Source organism: Rhinopithecus bieti, unplaced genomic scaffold, assembly GCF_001698545.2.
Source record: "Rhinopithecus bieti isolate Rb0 unplaced genomic scaffold, ASM169854v2 scaffold_495, whole genome shotgun sequence".
Taxonomy (NCBI): domain Eukaryota; kingdom Metazoa; phylum Chordata; class Mammalia; order Primates; family Cercopithecidae; genus Rhinopithecus; species Rhinopithecus bieti.
Window position 1 is genome coordinate 497,791 of NW_016803120.1, and position 17,120 is coordinate 514,910.

The 17,120-nt window shown below is 37.9% G+C and overlaps 1 protein-coding gene across 1 annotated transcript in view; it reads left to right on the top strand.

Moving 5' to 3' along the window:
- The window catches only part of UBR1 (ubiquitin protein ligase E3 component n-recognin 1), a 182,526-nt gene that overhangs the window by 78,626 nt on the left and 86,780 nt on the right, over positions 1-17,120 (top strand). The window contains 8 exon segments of the mRNA XM_017858436.1: positions 3,662-3,761; positions 4,882-5,010; positions 8,960-9,140; positions 11,448-11,509; positions 11,798-11,908; positions 13,075-13,140; positions 13,393-13,494; positions 16,503-16,566. Coding sequence (XP_017713925.1) covers positions 3,662-3,761; positions 4,882-5,010; positions 8,960-9,140; positions 11,448-11,509; positions 11,798-11,908; positions 13,075-13,140; positions 13,393-13,494; positions 16,503-16,566 — 815 coding nt within the window.

A 17,120-nucleotide genomic window follows, 5' to 3' on the forward strand; every position in this document is an offset into this window, starting at 1 on the left:
CCAACTGAGATCTGCCTGGTAAAACATAGAAGGGAGGGATTACTACCTCTCTTATTCTAAAAAATGTAAGTCTATTACTTCAATTTTGTCAGTTGCTCTTTGGGAGGTACTTTGTTTCTCGGTTCCTAATTTATTGTGGAAATGCAACTTAGAAAAGAGATGCAGTTGAACCTTGGTTCTATTGAGGAGAACAATATTATTCTTTTATTACTCCAACCTGTTCCTTTGTTCCATTTCCAGAAAGTATAGCACATTCTCAAACCAAATCACTCCCTTACTGTCTCACCCTGTCCACACTTTCTCCCTCTTTTCCCATTGCTTTTGCCACCTATTTTTATCTACAAACTTCTTTTCCTTCCCTTCCTTACCTTTTTGTTTGTTCCAGTTCCTTATATCGTCTTGATAAGTCATTTGTAGAAGTCCCTCATGAGCTATGTGCGATTGCTAGAAACCAAAAATGTAAATTCTCTTCTAGATCAGTGCTTCTCAGATTTTAATGTGAATGCAAAAATGCAAATCATCTGGGAGCTGCTTTTTTTTTTTTTTAATTTAACTTTTATTTTGAGTTCAGGCTTGTTACATAGGTAAACTTGTGTCATGGCGGGTTGTTGTTAAGATTATTTTGTCACCCAAGTATTAAGCCTAGTACCCATTAGTTATTTTTCCAGATCCTTTCCCTCCTTCCAACCTCAGTCCTCTGATAGACCCCAGTGTGTGGTGTTCCCCTCTATGCGTCCGTGCATTCTCATCATTTAGTTCCCACTTGTAAGTGAGAACATGTGGTATTTGGTTTTCTGTTTCTGCATTATTTTGCTGAGGATAATGGCCTCCAGCTCCATCCATGTTCCCAGAAAAGATGTGATCTCATTCTTTTTCCGGCTGCATAGTATTCCATGGTGTATATGTACCACATATTCTTTATCCAGTCTATCACTGATGGGCATTTAGGTTGATTCCATGTCTTTGCTATTGTGAATGCTGCAGTGAATGTATGTGTGCATGTGTCTTTATAATAGAACAATTTATATTCCTTTGGGTGAATACCCAGTAATGGAATTGCCGGGTTGAATGATATTTCTGTTTTTAGGTCTTCAAGGAATTGTCACACTGTATTCCATAATGCTTGAATTAATTTATGCTCCCACCAACAGTATATAAGCATTCCTTTTTCCTTGCAGCCTCCCTGCATCTGTTACTTTTTACTTTTTAATAGTGGCCATTCTGACTGGTGTGAGATGGTATCTCATTGTCGTTTTGATTTGCATTTCTCCAATGATCAGTGATGTTGAGCTTTATTTCATGTGATTGTTACATACTGCCAACGCAGCATGTATGTCTTCTTTTGAAAAGTGTCTATTCTGTTCCTATCCTTTGCTCCCCCCTTTTTTAAATTTAAATTTTTATTTTTCGAGACAGAGTCTTGCTCTGTCACCCAGGCTGGAATGCAGTAGCACTATCTCAGCTCACTGCAACCTCAGCCTCCTGGGTTCAAGTGATTCTCCTGTCTCAGCCTCCCGAGTAGCTGGGAATACAGGCGCACACCGCCATGCCTGGCTAATTTTTTATATTTTCGTAGAGATGTTTTAGTGGAGATGGGGTTTCACCATGTTGCCCAGGGTGGTCTTGAACTCCTGAGCTCAGGCAATCTGCCCACCTCGGCCTCCCAAAGTGCTGGGATTACAGGAGTGAGCCACCACGCCCAGCCTCACTTATTAATTTTTTTTTGTTGTTAATTTGTTTATGTTCCTTATAGATGCTGGCTATTAGGCCTTTGTCAGATGCATAGTTTGCAAAAATTTTCTCCCGTTCTGTTGGTTGTCTCTTCACTGTGTTGATAGTTTCCTTTGCTGTGCAGAAGCAAATCATCTGGGGAGCTTCCTTAAATTCAGATTCTGGGGCTGATTGCGTTGACTCATGTGCTTTGGAAGGCTGAGGCAGGAGGATTACTTGAGGCCAGGGGGTTGCAACCAGCCTGGGCAACATAGTGAGACTTTGTCTCTACAAAAAATAAAATTAGCCAAGTTTGGTGGCACATGCCTGTAGTCTTGCTACTAGGGAGGCTGAGGCAGGAGGATTACTCGAGCCTGAGAGTTTGAAGTTGCGGGGAGCTATGATCACACCATTGCACTCCAACCTGGGCAACAGAGTAAAGTCAACTTTAAAGAAAATACGGGGGCAGGGGGAGGTCTGATTCAGCAGGTCTGATTAGAGCCCAAGATTTTGCATCTCTGAAGAGCACTCAGGTGAGGCTGATGCTGCTGGTTAGTGGACCACACTCTGAGTAGTAGTGCTTTAGAAAGCAATGAAACATGAATGCCATTTGTTCAGTGTGACAGATTTTAAACTTTAATCTTTTTTATCTTTTACTTTAAAGGAAAGATTTAGATGGTAATTCATGTATTTGAATTAAATCTTTGCTAAGTTTCTTTGATTATTGTATTTTTAATGTACATTTACATATTAATGGGTATCTAAAGAGTGAGAAAAATTAAACCGCAATCCTATCTTTACAGTTCAAAAAACTGTGTTTTCTTTGTTGCTTTGTCTTTATGTACCTCCATTACTTCTTTTTCTTTTTTTTTTTTATTTTGAGATGGAGTGTCGCTGTGTCTCCCAGACTGGAGTGCAGTACCATGATCTCGGCTCACTGCAAGCTCCGTCTCCTGGGTTCACGCCATTCTCCTGCCTCAGCCTCCCGAGTAGCTGGGACTACAGGCACCCACCACCACACCTGGCTAATTTTTTGTATTTTTAGTAGAGATGGGGTTTCACCGTGTTAGCCAGGATGGTCTCAATTTCCTGACCTCATGATCCGCCTGCCTCGGCCTCCCAAAGTGCTGGGATTACAGGCATGAGCCATACATTACTTCTTTTATATATTATTTTAGTGTTTAACATTGAATTTCTGTCTACTATATGTATCTGTTTTTCCCACTATACTATGAACTTCAGGACAGGTGTGTCCATGTTTATGTTCCCAATACCTGCAATATAACAGGAATTTATTCTCATTGGTCAAGTGCAAAATAGTGTTTAATACTTGTTAATAATTACTTCCTGAAAACTCATTTCATGATAAACATTGTTCCAATTGTATATGAAACCAGTCATTGTCTGTACAGCCAAAAGAAATATTGATCATACAAATTATAGGCTAAGATGAGTTTGTTTATCTCTTGAAACTAGTACATCCTGATGTGCAAGTCAAGATGACAGGTGCTTACATCCTTCTTCCAAGTTCTGGGTTATGAAAAACTGGAGGTAGAAAATCTGTTCCAAATTTCCTGAGGCTGAAAGAATTTCAGCTGGCCCTTTGGGTGATGGGTAGGCACAGTTCTAGGGAATCTGTACTGTGGTTGTCCAGAGGTAGCTGTGACAGGCTTGGTCAGTTCTAGGTTCACTTAATCAGACTAACCTCTGAGAATGTAGTGTATGAAGTCAGGTTTAGCTTGATATTTGCCTCTTCTAGAGCATTCATGTTTTACTGGTTGTATTTAAAATAAGGCAGAATAAATAACTCTAGCTCTACTCAGATCTTCTAATTATTGTGAGAAATTAGAATCCATAATTTTTATAAATCAACATTGTCTATAACCCTGAGAACCTTAAAATTATCTCAAAATAGAGAAGTGAAATCTTTCTTTCTTTCTTGAAACGATAGGTATATCCTGATCAGCAAACCCACAATATGGACAGAAAGATTAAGAATGCAGTTCCTTGAAGGTTTTCGATCTTTTTTGAAGATTCTTACCTGTATGCAGGTATGATCATTTTTCTGTACGTCAGTAAGATAAATTTATTTTAAAATTTAACCCCAGTCTTTTGAAAGCAGATTTGGTTTTAATACAAGAATTTAGCAAAGTAGAAACAAGATTTAAACATTGACTCATTCATCCTGTTTTGATAGATCCTTTTATATACCTTGTTTACTGTTGCTACTTTTTTTTTTTTTTTTTTTGAAGACAGAGTCTCGCTCTGTCGCCAGGCTAGAGCGTGGTGGCGCGATCTCGGCTCACTGCAACCTCCGCCTCCTGAGTTCAAGTGATTCTCCTGCCTCAGCCTCCCGAGTAGCTGGGACTACAGGTGCCTGCCACCACGCCCGGCTAATTTTTGTATTTTTAGTAGAGGTGGAGTTTCACCATGTTGGCCAGGGTGGTCTCAATCTCTTGACCTCATGATCCATCTGCCTCTGCCTCCCAAAATGCTGGGATTACAGGCGTGAGCCACTATGCCCGGCCTACTATTGCTACTTCTATTAATGTTTACTGAATACTTACCATGTGATAAATGTGTGGTAAGCACTTTTCATGCATGGTCTCTTTTGAGCCTTATAGCAATCTTATTAAGTAGTTACTATTAATATTCTCATTTTACATGGAAGGGTTACTTGCATGTGCAGCAAGCACAACACATATTTTTTTGGCTCCCTCACCCTTATGGAAAGCATGCACAGTTGTTGGGTGATGAGGTTAAGGTGCCTGTTTTCATCTTGACATGTCCTAAATCTTCTGAATTCATCTACATTTAGTATCTTCACTTGTTAGCTTCTAATACTTTTTTTTTTTTTAGCTTCTAATACTGCTTTAGAATCTGACTTATGCCCTTATCAATTGACAAGAACTGCATTTAGAAAAAAATCTCAAAGGATCCATTTAGTAACCAAGCTTAGAAATAATTTCCCCAGGGTCACACAGCTAGAGATACCAGACAGAGCTGTGCTTTGCAGCTAATGTTTTAGCCCTGAGCATGTATTGTGAGCTGGGATTTGAACCCATGCATTCTGACCCAGTGTAACAACCATGTTAAAATGTTATGAATCCTGACAGCAGAGCAAAGAGAGAGGGCTCAAATACGTATATGTTGACCAACTTTTAATTGCAGGGAATGGAAGAAATCCGAAGACAGGTTGGGCAACACATTGAAGTGGATCCTGATTGGGAGGCTGCCATTGCTATACAGATGCAATTGAAGAATATTTTACTCATGTTCCAAGAGTGGTGTGCGTGTGATGTAAGTGAAATTTGTTAGTAGGATCAGTGCCTTTTTAAGTTCTTAGTAATTATTCATAGTATAGTTATATGTTACAGCTTCCTTGATGTAAAGTGTTTGTTATTTGCAGTAGTTTTTTACATATTTGAATTTGTCTTTTTAAATTTAGGAGGAAACTGTATATACTTGAGTAGAAAATGTGCTCTATGGTAGTTTTGCTTATTTTGGGGAATAGCAGGGTTTAAATATGTATATATATGTATTTATATACACGTTTATTCCCTGGAAATTGCCTATATATGCATAGTAATATGATTAAGACCATATTAGACTTTTAAATATTCCAAGAATGGAGAGGGGTAGATTATTCATTCAAGAACTTTGTTATATGTGTTCGTTTCAAAATATAGAACTAATGTATTTCCTTAAGTAGCAATTTTAGACCATAACCCTCTTTAAATATATAATCCCACCCTAGACTCCCTTTAAGAATGATGACCTCATTTATTTATTTTCTGAGAAAATTGCCATTATCTAAGTTAAATTCCCTCATCGTCTCCAGTTTCTCTGTGTCTGTTACCATAACCTGTTCAGTGACTAAATTTTTCTGTGTCTTCACTATTGGTCTTTTCCTTTTTGTCTCTTTCTAAGTCTAATGCCTCTACCTAGGCTCTTGGTTCTGACTTATTGTTAGTTTTTCCTGGAGTTAGCTTCCTGAACTATCCAGACTTGTGTTTCCTACTCTTTTAGTCAACCGTCTGTAAACACACAGGACTCCCTTATTTTTAAAAACAACGATAATATAAGCCTCCTTTCTTGTGTTTGCACCCCTGTGAACTATAGTCTCTTCTGCTTCACCACCAGCAATTGGTCACAGGTTCAGAGTGGCAGCCATACTCAACAGATGTAGTAGACTTTAGTCTAGCACTGTAGCTTTTTAGTACAATCACCACAGGAAATACTGTCCAGCAAGCACAGCACGTATTTTTTGGCTTCGCTCACTTTCATGGAGGGCATGCACAATTGTTAGATGATGAAGCAAAGGTGTGTGTTTTCATCTTGACTTCTTCCAAACCTTCTGAAGTCATCTACATTTAGTATCTTCACTTGTAGCTCCTAACACTTCTTTACAGTCTGGGTTCTGCCCTTAGCAATTGACAAGAACTGCATTTAGAAAAAAATCTCAGAGGATCCATTTGGTAACCAAATTCAGGGGTCTTTCCTTAGTTTCCATCTTCCTTGAATTGTCTGTAGCATTGTATTTTCTTGAGTACTTTCATCTTCTTGAAACTTTCCCTCTGGTTTTCACAAACATGCTTTATCCCAATAATACATTATCGATTACCTATTTTGGCCAATGATTGCCTTTTTTCTGGTGCCTTCTGCCTGCTAAATGAGACATTCCCCAATATTCTCTTCCCTTCCTTACAGAAATATGTTTTCACAAGTATGTCTTCCTAATTGTTTGTGATTCTTTTCCTTGCCATCTTAGGGCAATTAGTTTGTCCCATTTACATGGTACTTAAAATTTTTTTACTTTGATGATATGTGTGTATGTGTGTATATCTTACATTCTTTTCTCTTCTCTTGTATTTCTATCACTTAGTTAAAAGTTCATAGGGATGACTCTCCTAAGCTACAGTGTCACTTCTGTTTGTGGGCCAGACATTCTTGTTTAGATCTTACGCGTGTGTACGTGTGTGTGTGTGTGAGACAAGGTCTTACTCTGTCACCCAGGCTGGAGTACAGTGGCGCTATCATGGCTCACTGCAGCCTTGACCTCCTAGGCTCATGTGATCCTCCCACCTTAGCCTCCGAAGTAGCTGGGACTGCAGGCACATGCCACCACACCTAGCTAATTTTTTTCTATTTTTTTTATTTTTTGCAGAGACAAGGTCTCTCTATGTTGCCCAGGCTAGTCTCAAACTCCTGACTTCAAGTGATTATCTTTCTTTGGCCTCCCAAAGTGCTAGGATTATAGGCATGAGCCACCACACCTGGCCTCAAACTCAGAATATTTTAAATGGACCTGTCATCATTTCCTTCTACTTCCAACTTGCATTTTCTCATTTTGATTATCCTTGTTTTATTAGTGACATTACTATTACATTCATCCATGTAGGAAATCTCAGAGCCACTATATTCTGTATGTTCAATGTTAACAGGTGTTTTGAAGGGAAAAGTGTTCTGGATTCATGTAAGATTCAGAAATGTTCGGTTAAACAAAAGAGGTTTTGTTTGCTTTTTTGTTTTAAAGCCACTGAATTTCTTTCTTTTCTTTTCTTTTCTTTTCTTTTCTTTTCTTTTCTTTTCTTTTCTTTTCTTTTCTTTCTTTCTTTCTTTCTTTCTTTCTTTCTTTCTTTCTTTCTTTCTTTCTTTCTTTCTTTCTTTTCTTTTCTTTTCTTCTTTTCTTTTCTTTTTTCTTTCTTTCATTCTTTCATTCTTTCATTCTTTCGTTCTTTTTTTTGATGGAGTCTCGCTCTGTCACCCAAGCTGGAGTATGATGGCACGAACTTGCCTCACTGCAACCTCCGCCTCCTGGGTTCAAGCGATTCTCCTGCTTCAGCCTTCTGAGTAGCTGGGACTACAGGTGTGTGCCACCACGCCCGGCTAATTTTTTTTGTATTTTTTAGTAGAGATGGGGTTTCACGATGTTGGCCAGGCTGATCTCAAACTCCTGACCTCGTGATCCGCCGGCCTCAGCCTCCCAAAGTGCTAGGATTATAGGCGTGAGCCACCACGCCCAGCCACTAATGAATTTCTAAAACCCTTTAGTTAGTCAGTATGCTGATTTCTGAGAAGGATGTTTCCAAATCATCTATTTGACCATGGAGTTCCTTTTTCAAGATAAAAATAGAAACACTGTCTTTAAAAAATGGTCTTTAACTTCTCTCTTCCTGCTATATTCACCCAGATTTTATTCTTCCTTATCCCAAATATATTTTATAATCCTAATCATTTTCTATGGGTTCATTATTTTTGGTTGTGACAGCCCCATCCTAGTTCACACCCTTATCACTTTACTTCATAGTCATCTTCCTGTTGGTTTCTGTATCTCCTAACTTTATCCTCTCCAATCTATCATCTTCAATGACCCACATTAATTCTTCCTGAAGCAGTGTGTTGACTACATCATTACACTGCAGCCTCCATCAGTGCGTTCACATGCCTGTGCCAAGGCACATTTCCAGTTCAAATGCTTTGTTTCATCCATAAATTGTTTCATTTATCTACTCTTTATTCTCTACTGCCTGAATAGGAGTTGTATTTCTCTTATTTTTGTCTTTATTTATTCTATATCTCTGCTTAGAATGCCATCTTCTCCTTATCTTTCCTCATATTTAAATTCTGCATATTCTTTTAGGGCCCATCAGAAGCTGCTTTCACAAATTTGTCTTCCCAGTTCCTTGTGATTCTTTTTTCCCCCCTCTTAGAGCAATTAGTTTCTACCATTTACATGGTACTTATTTTTTACTTTGATTATAAGTGCATATATGGGCATATCTTATGTTTCCTGCAAGTTTGCAGATCCTGTGGAGGTAGACTTAGTAATACATAGAACAATTTTCCACTCATATTTAGTAAATATTTATTGAATGATGCATGTTATGCTGGGCATGGTGGCTCACACCTGTAATGCTAGCACTTTGGGAGGTCAAGGTAGGCAAACCACTTGAGCCCCAGAGTTCAAAACCAGCCTGGGCAACATGCAGAGACCCTGCCTCTACAAAAAATACAAAAATTGGGCATAGTGGCACGTGCCTGTAGTCCCAGCTACTCAGCAGGCTAAGGCGGGAGAATCACCTCAGATAACTGAGCCCAGGAGGTTGAGCAGTGAGCTGTGATTATGCCACTGTACTCCAGCCTGGGCCACAGGACAGGCTGTCTCAAAAAAAAAAAAAAAAAAAAAAAAAAAGGAGTGTTGAAGTAGACAACTTGTCAACTTTTTGTATTCTTATTTTCCTCTTAGGAAGAACTCTTACTTGTGGCTTATAAAGAATGTCACAAAGCTGTGATGAGGTGCAGTACCAGTTTCATATCTAGTAGCAAGACAGTAGTACAATTGTGTGGACACAGTTTGGAAACGAAGTCCTACAGAGTATCTGAGGATCTTGTAAGCATACATCTGCCACTCTCTAGGACCCTTGCTGGTGAGTGTTTGTTTTTTCTTTTTACATATACCTATTAGCTTTGTTTCTAGATATTCATTTAGTAGAATCATTTCTATTTTTGTTCTGTGCTCAGTATGTTCAGACATGCTCAGGTCAGATACTACAGTTAAGGGCTGTCACTGCCTTTCAAGGGGCTGCCACTAGAACACCCATTTAAAGATGCTAATTTACCTGGGCTTTGTTTTATCTAGGTTGACTTATGGATCCTTATAGTGTGTACTTACGGACTAACGTAGTAATTCATCTCACACCTAAATTTAAATATAATAAAATCTGGTTGCTGGTTTCTAAACCTCCTCTCTGACCAATTTCATTAGTGTGTTATCTCTATCATTCTTTATCATTAAAAGGAAGAAATCATAGATTCTCCTTAATCATTTGCATTTCCATGTCAATTGGCCATTCATTTGTCAGGGTTTTTAAAAAATATCTTTACTGAAGTGTATATATTTATATTTTCAATGATAAGAAAATGTACATGACATAAAGCTTAGCTTTTAGCCATTTTAAGTGTACAGTTCAGTGGCACTAAGTATATTCACATTTTCTACAACTGCCACCACCATCCTTCTCCAAAAGCTTTTATCTTCTAAAATGAAACTGCCAAAGCTGAAATAGAATAATATTATTATTATTAAACAATACTTACCCATTGACTACTCTAGGTACCTATTAAAAGTTGACTTATACAGTATTTGTCCTTTTGTGACTGGCTTATTTCACCTAGCATAGTGTCCTCAGGTTTATGTCATAATACATGTCAGAATTCCCTTTTTTTTAAAGGCTGAATAATAGTCCATTGTATGGATATACCACATTTTGTTCATCCATTTATCCATTGATGGACACTTGGGTTACTTCTACCTTTTGGCTGTTGTGAATAGTGCTGTTGTGAACATGGATGTAGAAGTATCTGTTCAAGTCTTTGCTTTCAGTATTTTGGGTATATACCCAAATGTGGAATTGCTGGATCATTTGGTAATTCTATGTTTAGTTTTTTGAGAAACCATCATATTGTTTTCCTTAATGGCTGTACCATTTTACGTTCCCACCAGCATGCACTAGGATTCCAGTTTCTCTACATCCTTTCCAACACTTGCTATTTTTCCTTTTTTCCCTCCTAGATAATAACCATTCTAATGGATATGAAGTGGTATCTCATTATGATTTTGATTTGTATGTCCCTAGTGATTAGTGATTTTGATCAACTTTTCACATGTTTGTTGGCCATTTGTATATCTTCTTTGGAGAACTGTCTATTCAAGTGCTCTGCCCATTTTTAAATTGGGTTTAATTTTGCTGTTCAGTTGGAGTTACTTATATAATTCTAGATATTAACTGTTTATCAGATATGTGATTTACAAATATTTTCTCCCATTCTGTGGGTTGCCTTTTTACCCTGCTGATGGTCTCGTTTGATACACAGGAGTTTTTGTTGTAGTCCAGTTTATCTGTTTTTTTCTTTTGTTGCCTGTGCTTTTGGTGTCATATCCAAAAAACTCATTGTCAAATCTAATGTTATGAAGCCTTTCCCTATGTTTTCTTCTAAGAGTTTTATTTTTTGGTTTTAGCACCTATATTTAAACCTGTGTTTAAGGTCTTTGATCCATTTTGAGTTAATGTTTGTATATGGCATAATTGACATCATGTGATTTTATATTGCTTCTATTTTTATTAAAAAATACTTAGATTAATTTTCGTTTCTTTTGATACATGGCTAAAAGCAGAATAAAGATATCTTGAGAGACTGTTATTTTTGTATAAGGTATGAGCACACCTTGCACAGTATAGAATTTTAAATATGTTAGTAACACTGTGTTTCAAAATTAGAGATCAGTAGTCTGCATTCTAGAGTGTCACTTCTAAACTCAGTAAACATATGTTTAAATCACACAAGTTTCTTCTTCTTCTTTTTTTTTTTTTCCAAGACAGAGTCTTACTCTGTCACCCAGGCTGAAGTGCAGTGGCATGATCTTGGCTCACTGCAGCCTCCGCCTCCCAGGTTTAAGTGATTCTTCTGCCTCAGCCTCCCAAGTAGCTAGGATTACAGACCCGGCTAATTTTTGTATTTTTCTACAGACGGGCTTTCAACCATGTGGGCCAGGCTGGTCTTGAACTCCTGACCTCAGGTTATCCACCCCCTCAGCCTCCCAAAGTGCTGAGATTACAGGCATGAGCCGCCGCACCCAGCCAAATCAAATTGCACAAGTTTCTAAACTTGATGAGTTAACTGATTAACAAATTGGGTTTGTTTTCTCATCTTCTCTTTTTTTTTTTTAACTTTAGGTCTTCATGTACGTTTAAGCAGGCTGGGTGCTGTTTCAAGACTACATGAATTTGTGTCTTTTGTAAGTGATTCTACTAAGTATTGATTTGCTTATGTTCTATTTCTGAATACTTCTTGGTTGATGGATGAGAAGGAAAGTAATATTTGGAAACCCACCTGAATAATTCCCATTCGGTAATTTTGCATCTTCATATAGTACATTGTAATCTGAGTCACAGGGACTTAGAAGTCATCTAGTTCAAGTTCTTCCATTTTACACATGAGAAAACTGAATAATATGTAGTGCTGTATCTTGGAGAGACATCCAAGCTCTGTGAGAAATGATAAAATTGACCTCACTCTATTTCAGGAGGACTTTCAAGTAGAGGTACTAGTGGAATATCCTTTACGTTGTCTGGTGTTGGTCGCCCAGGTTGTTGCTGAGATGTGGCGAAGAAATGGGCTGTCTCTTATTAGTCAGGTACAGCAAAGCCTATTATTCATATTTATGAATGTCTTCATTTTCTAATTTTTTTCTCTTATATAATTTTACCCTGTGTTCCTAGATTTTACTAAGTGTTTGCTACTATTCTCTTGTATAAACTCTTAGAGATGAATGTTCTAAGAACTATATAGACATTTCTCCTATCCTGTTTACTGTGTATTCCATCTGAATTATAAACTAGGATGCTTGTGTGATAAATTAGGTGAGAGCCAGTAGTAACACCAGAGGCCTCCCCATTTAACATAGTTCTTTTCTGAGAATTACCTTACTTAGAGGCCTTTAGTCTTCCCACCATCTGTCTTAATTAAAGGCCACCTTGTAATTTTTTCTTCTATTTTGGAGTAAATATGGAGTAGTGCTTTTCTTTTTCTTTCTTTTTTTTTTTTTTTTTTGAGACAGAATCTCACTCTGTTGCCCAGGCTATGGAGTACAGTGGTGTGATCTCGGCTCACTGCAACCTCTGCCTCCGGGGTTCAAGTGATTTTCATGCCTCAGCCTCCCAAATAGCTGGGACTACACGCGTGCACCACAGTGCCCGGCTAGTTTTGTGTTTTTAGTAGAGATGGGGCTTCACCATGTTGGCCAGGCTGGTCTTGAACACCTGACCTCAGGTGATCCACTCATCTCAACCTCCCAAAGTGCTGGGATGACAGGCGTGAGCCACTGAGCCCGGCCTTGCATTTCTTAAAAGGTGGAGAGATAGGTCTTGTTATCACTTGGAAGAAAAATGGCATTATGCGTTTACCTATGTAACCTACACGTCTTGCACGTGTATCCTGGAACTTAAAATGAAATTTAAAAAAAAAAAGAAAAGAAAAATGGTACTATGATTGAGTGTAGAAATTGGTTTATTTTTATTGAAGTAGGTATTTTAAAGTTAGGGAAAATAAATTCCCTTGTTATACGTGAGAGTAATAACCAATATAGAACGTTTTTAACTCTGAAGTGATTTCATGCCATATTTCTTCACTTCATCCTCACAAGTCCTTTTAAATGATTCATAGATTTGCAATTTATTTTTTGCCACTAAGGATTTTTTAGGGGTTTCTAGCTTAGAGAAAGTTTAAAGGATAGGTTTTCTTGAGAATTTTGCTTGAAATAAAATAATTCTTTTAGCATTTATTCTACCTATTACTTTATAGGTGTTTTATTACCAAGACGTTAAGTGCAGAGAAGAAATGTATGATAAAGATATCATCATGCTTCAGGTACCTATTTAAATTGTTTCTGATATTTGTGTCTTCATCTTCCTTCTTGAATTCTTTCTAATAAGAGAAGATAATCTAATAATTTTTAACTTAAAACACTCTCACCGTTAAACTGAATATGACACATAGAAATAGAAGGGACTACTACATTATCTTCTGCAAACTTACCTTATAATTTTTGACAGTCCTACATAAGACGAAATGTTTCTCCATATAATACACAAGAAATGTGATGCTGTATTTCTTTCACAGATTGGTGCATCTTTAATGGATCCCAATAAGTTCTTGTTACTGGTACTTCAGAGGTATGAACTTGCCGAGGCTTTTAACAAGACCCTATCTACAAAAGACCAGGTACACAACCTGTAAATTCTGTGAATTAATTTTAAAGGAAATATTGTTACTATTTTAGTCATATTTTATTTCAGTCGTATTTAGCCATATATATTTTAAAATTATTTCTTTTTTTTTTTTCTTTTGACGGAGTCTCGCTCTGTCGCCCAGGCTGGAGTGCAGTGGTGGGTTATCTGCTCACTGCGAGCTCCGCCTCCCGGGTTTACGCCATTCTCCTGCCTCAGCCTCTGAGTAGCTGGGACTACAGGCGCCCGCCACCTCGCCCGGCTAGTTTTTTGTATTTTTTAGTAGAGACGGGGTTTCACCGTGTTAGCCAGGATGGTCTACGATCTCCTGACCTCGTGATCCGCCCGTCTCGGCCTCCCAAAGTGCTGGGATTACAGGCTTGAGCCACCGCGCCCGGCCTAAAAGTTATTTCTTAACCATACCTCCCGAAATGACATGTATACATATGGCACACACATATATACACATATATAATCTTTTTAATCTAGAAAAATTAGAATATGTAGATTAACAAAAAATCACATGAAAACACTGCTTCCTAGAAATGATCACTTTTAAAGTTTGTGTCTTGCTTGTTTTTAAAGCAAAAATTATATCATTCTGTCTGTGCTGTTTTGTAATCTGCTTCCTATGCTTAACAACATATTGTGCAGTTTTTTTTTCTTGTCATGAAATAAATATACAATTATATCAATTTTGATAACTATATAGGATTGCACTATATGATGCATTATACTTTGAAGTCTATTACTGAAGAGGTCTTCCTAGTTGGTTGGTCTTATAAACATTTGTAGCTCAGTATTTAAATACTTCTCTGTTTTGTTAAGACACATTTTTAGAAGTGGATTTGGTAGATAAAACGACACGTTTTCTTTCTTTTTTTTTTTTTGAGATGGAGTTTTGATCTTGTTGCCCAGGCTGGAATGCAATGGCGCGATCTTGGCTCACCACAACTTCTGCCCCCGCCAGGTTCAAGCGATTCTCTTGCCTCAGCCTCCCGAATAGCTGGGATTACAGGCATGCACCACCACGCCCAGCTAATTTTGTATTTTTAGTAGAGATAGGTTTCTCCATGTTGGCCAGGCTGGTCTCGAACTTCTGACCTCGGGTGATCCACCTGCCTTGGCCTCTCAAAGTGCTGGGATTACAGGTGTGAGCCACTGTGCCTGGCCAACAACATATTTTTCTTAAGGCTCTTAATACATATTGTCAAATTGCTCTCAGCAAAAAGTCCTATTTAAGCTCTCTCTTGCAGTATGTACATCTATAATGACATTGGTATTTTCTATCTTTGTTGTCTCAGAGGTAATATACAAATTTTATTTTATTTATTTATTATTCGTTTTTGAGACAGAGTCTCACTCTGTCACCCAGGCTGGAGTGCAGTGGCGCAATCTTGTCTCAAAGCAACCTTTGCCTCCCATTCTAGTGATTTTCTTGCCTCAGCTTCCTGAGTAGCTGGGCCTACAGGGATGAGCCACCATGCCCAACTCATTTTTTCTTTTTTTTTTCTTTTTCTTTTTGTGATGGAATCTTGCTCTGTCACCCAGGCTGGAGTGCAGTGGCACAATCAGCTAACTGCAACCTCCAGCTCCTGAGTTCAAGCCATTCTCCTGCCTCAGCCTCCCCAGTCGCTGGGATTACAGGCATGCACCACCATGCCCAGCTAATGTTTGTATTTTAGTAGAGACGGGGTTTCACCATGTTGGCCAGGCTGGTCTCGAACTCCTGACCTCGTGATCCACCTGCCTCAGCCTTCCAGAGTGCTGGGATTACAGGTGTGAACCCCACTGCATCTGGCCAATTTTTTGTATTTTTAGTGGAGTTGAGGTTTCACCATGTTGACCAGGCTGGTCTCAAACTCCTGAGCTCAAGTGATCTGCTTGCCCTGGCCTCTCGAATTGCTGGGATTATAGGCGTGAGCCACCATGCCTGACCACATCTTTATTGTTTGAACATTTGAAGTACCAACCTATAAAGTAGCCCTTAACTACTTTGAATTCATGAAATCCATTATTTTATTCTTTGAAATTAGAAGTTACTCCTGCTAGTAAAATTTCTTTGGAAAAATAATAAGTACATATATAATTTTTTTTTGAGATGGAGTCTCACTCTGTCACCCAGGCTGGAGTGCAGTGGCTCGATCTTGGCTCACTGCAACCTCCACCTCCTGGGTTCAAGTGATTCTCCTGCCTCAGCCTACTGAGTAGCTGGGATTAGAGGCGCGCGCCACCACACCCAGCTAATTTTTCTATTTTTAGTAGAGACAAGGTTTCACGATGTTGGTCAGGCTGGTCTCAAAGTCCTGACCTTGTGATCCGCATTCCTTGGCCTCCCAAAGTGCTGGGATTACAGGCGTGTACCACCATGCCTGGCTATACAATTCTATACAATTCATATACAATTTCTAACTCAAATTCAAGAATTAAAGAACTCTAGGATAGCCGGAAGCAGTGGCACATGCCACTGCACCTGGCCAAAAAAATTTTTTAAATGAAAATAATAGAAGTTACTTGCAAAGGGCTAACATGAATAGGATATAAAATGCAGAGCTAATTTTTAGTTGTTTTATACTTAGTGAAAATCAGTATCTGATTTAATAGTGTTTAAATGAGGGATGTGTTAGAGAAGGATACTCTCACCATATAACTGTTGGGAGTCTATTTGAGGGCACTTTCTCACTAACCCAGGTAAGAAGGCAGCAAATAATAGAGGAAGAGTTGAAGATTAGCATTAGTGTGCTGAGTTATGACTATGTGGGCGATAATGATAATGAAAATGATGACAGTATTTGGCAATTATATGCCAGGTATTGTTGAATTTGATGTCAAAAAAGGGAATGATTGTAACTATTTGTGCTGTGCACACACACACACACACAGAAATACTAGACTGGTTAAAAAATACTAGACTGGATAGACCATGAGTCTCATCCAGAAATGCATGTTTTATGGAGGTTTTTGGTTCTTGCATAACTAATTTACTGTTTTTCGATTCTATAGGATTTGATTAAACAATGTAATACACTAATAGAAGAAATGCTTCAGGTCCTCATCTATATTGTGGGTAAGATTAAAACACAATGTTTTGAAATAGAACATGGGTTACTTTTTAGAGAGACCATTTATATGAACTATAATTGATCATTTTACTCCTTATTCAAATACTGCACTTAGAAAATCACCTTTGCAAAAGTACAGATTTTACATTTTATTTTCAGTACCTGATTTGTAAATGTTTTGACTAATTTGGAGGTCATTTAGTGCTAAAATTTTTATATATATTATAGGTCTAAGTAAAATGTATTTTCATTGTGTCATTCTGTTTAATAATTTTGTGCAAATATTGGTCATACTTAGCTTTGTTAAGTTTACTTAGAGAAAAGAAAAAGAGTGTTCTTTGCCAGAAATCATGTCTATCAAGTTATGACATTGACCCATAGAAATGTGTCTTATAATTCAGTTGAGATTAATATAAATAATCAGTGCGGAAACACTACATTCTAACCTATTAAATACAAATATATGCTATGTCATAGTCTGTGTTGATTTTACCAGATGGTACATTCATTACCATCATTTTGTTCTTTTTTTTTTTGTTTTTTTGAGACAAAGTCTCGC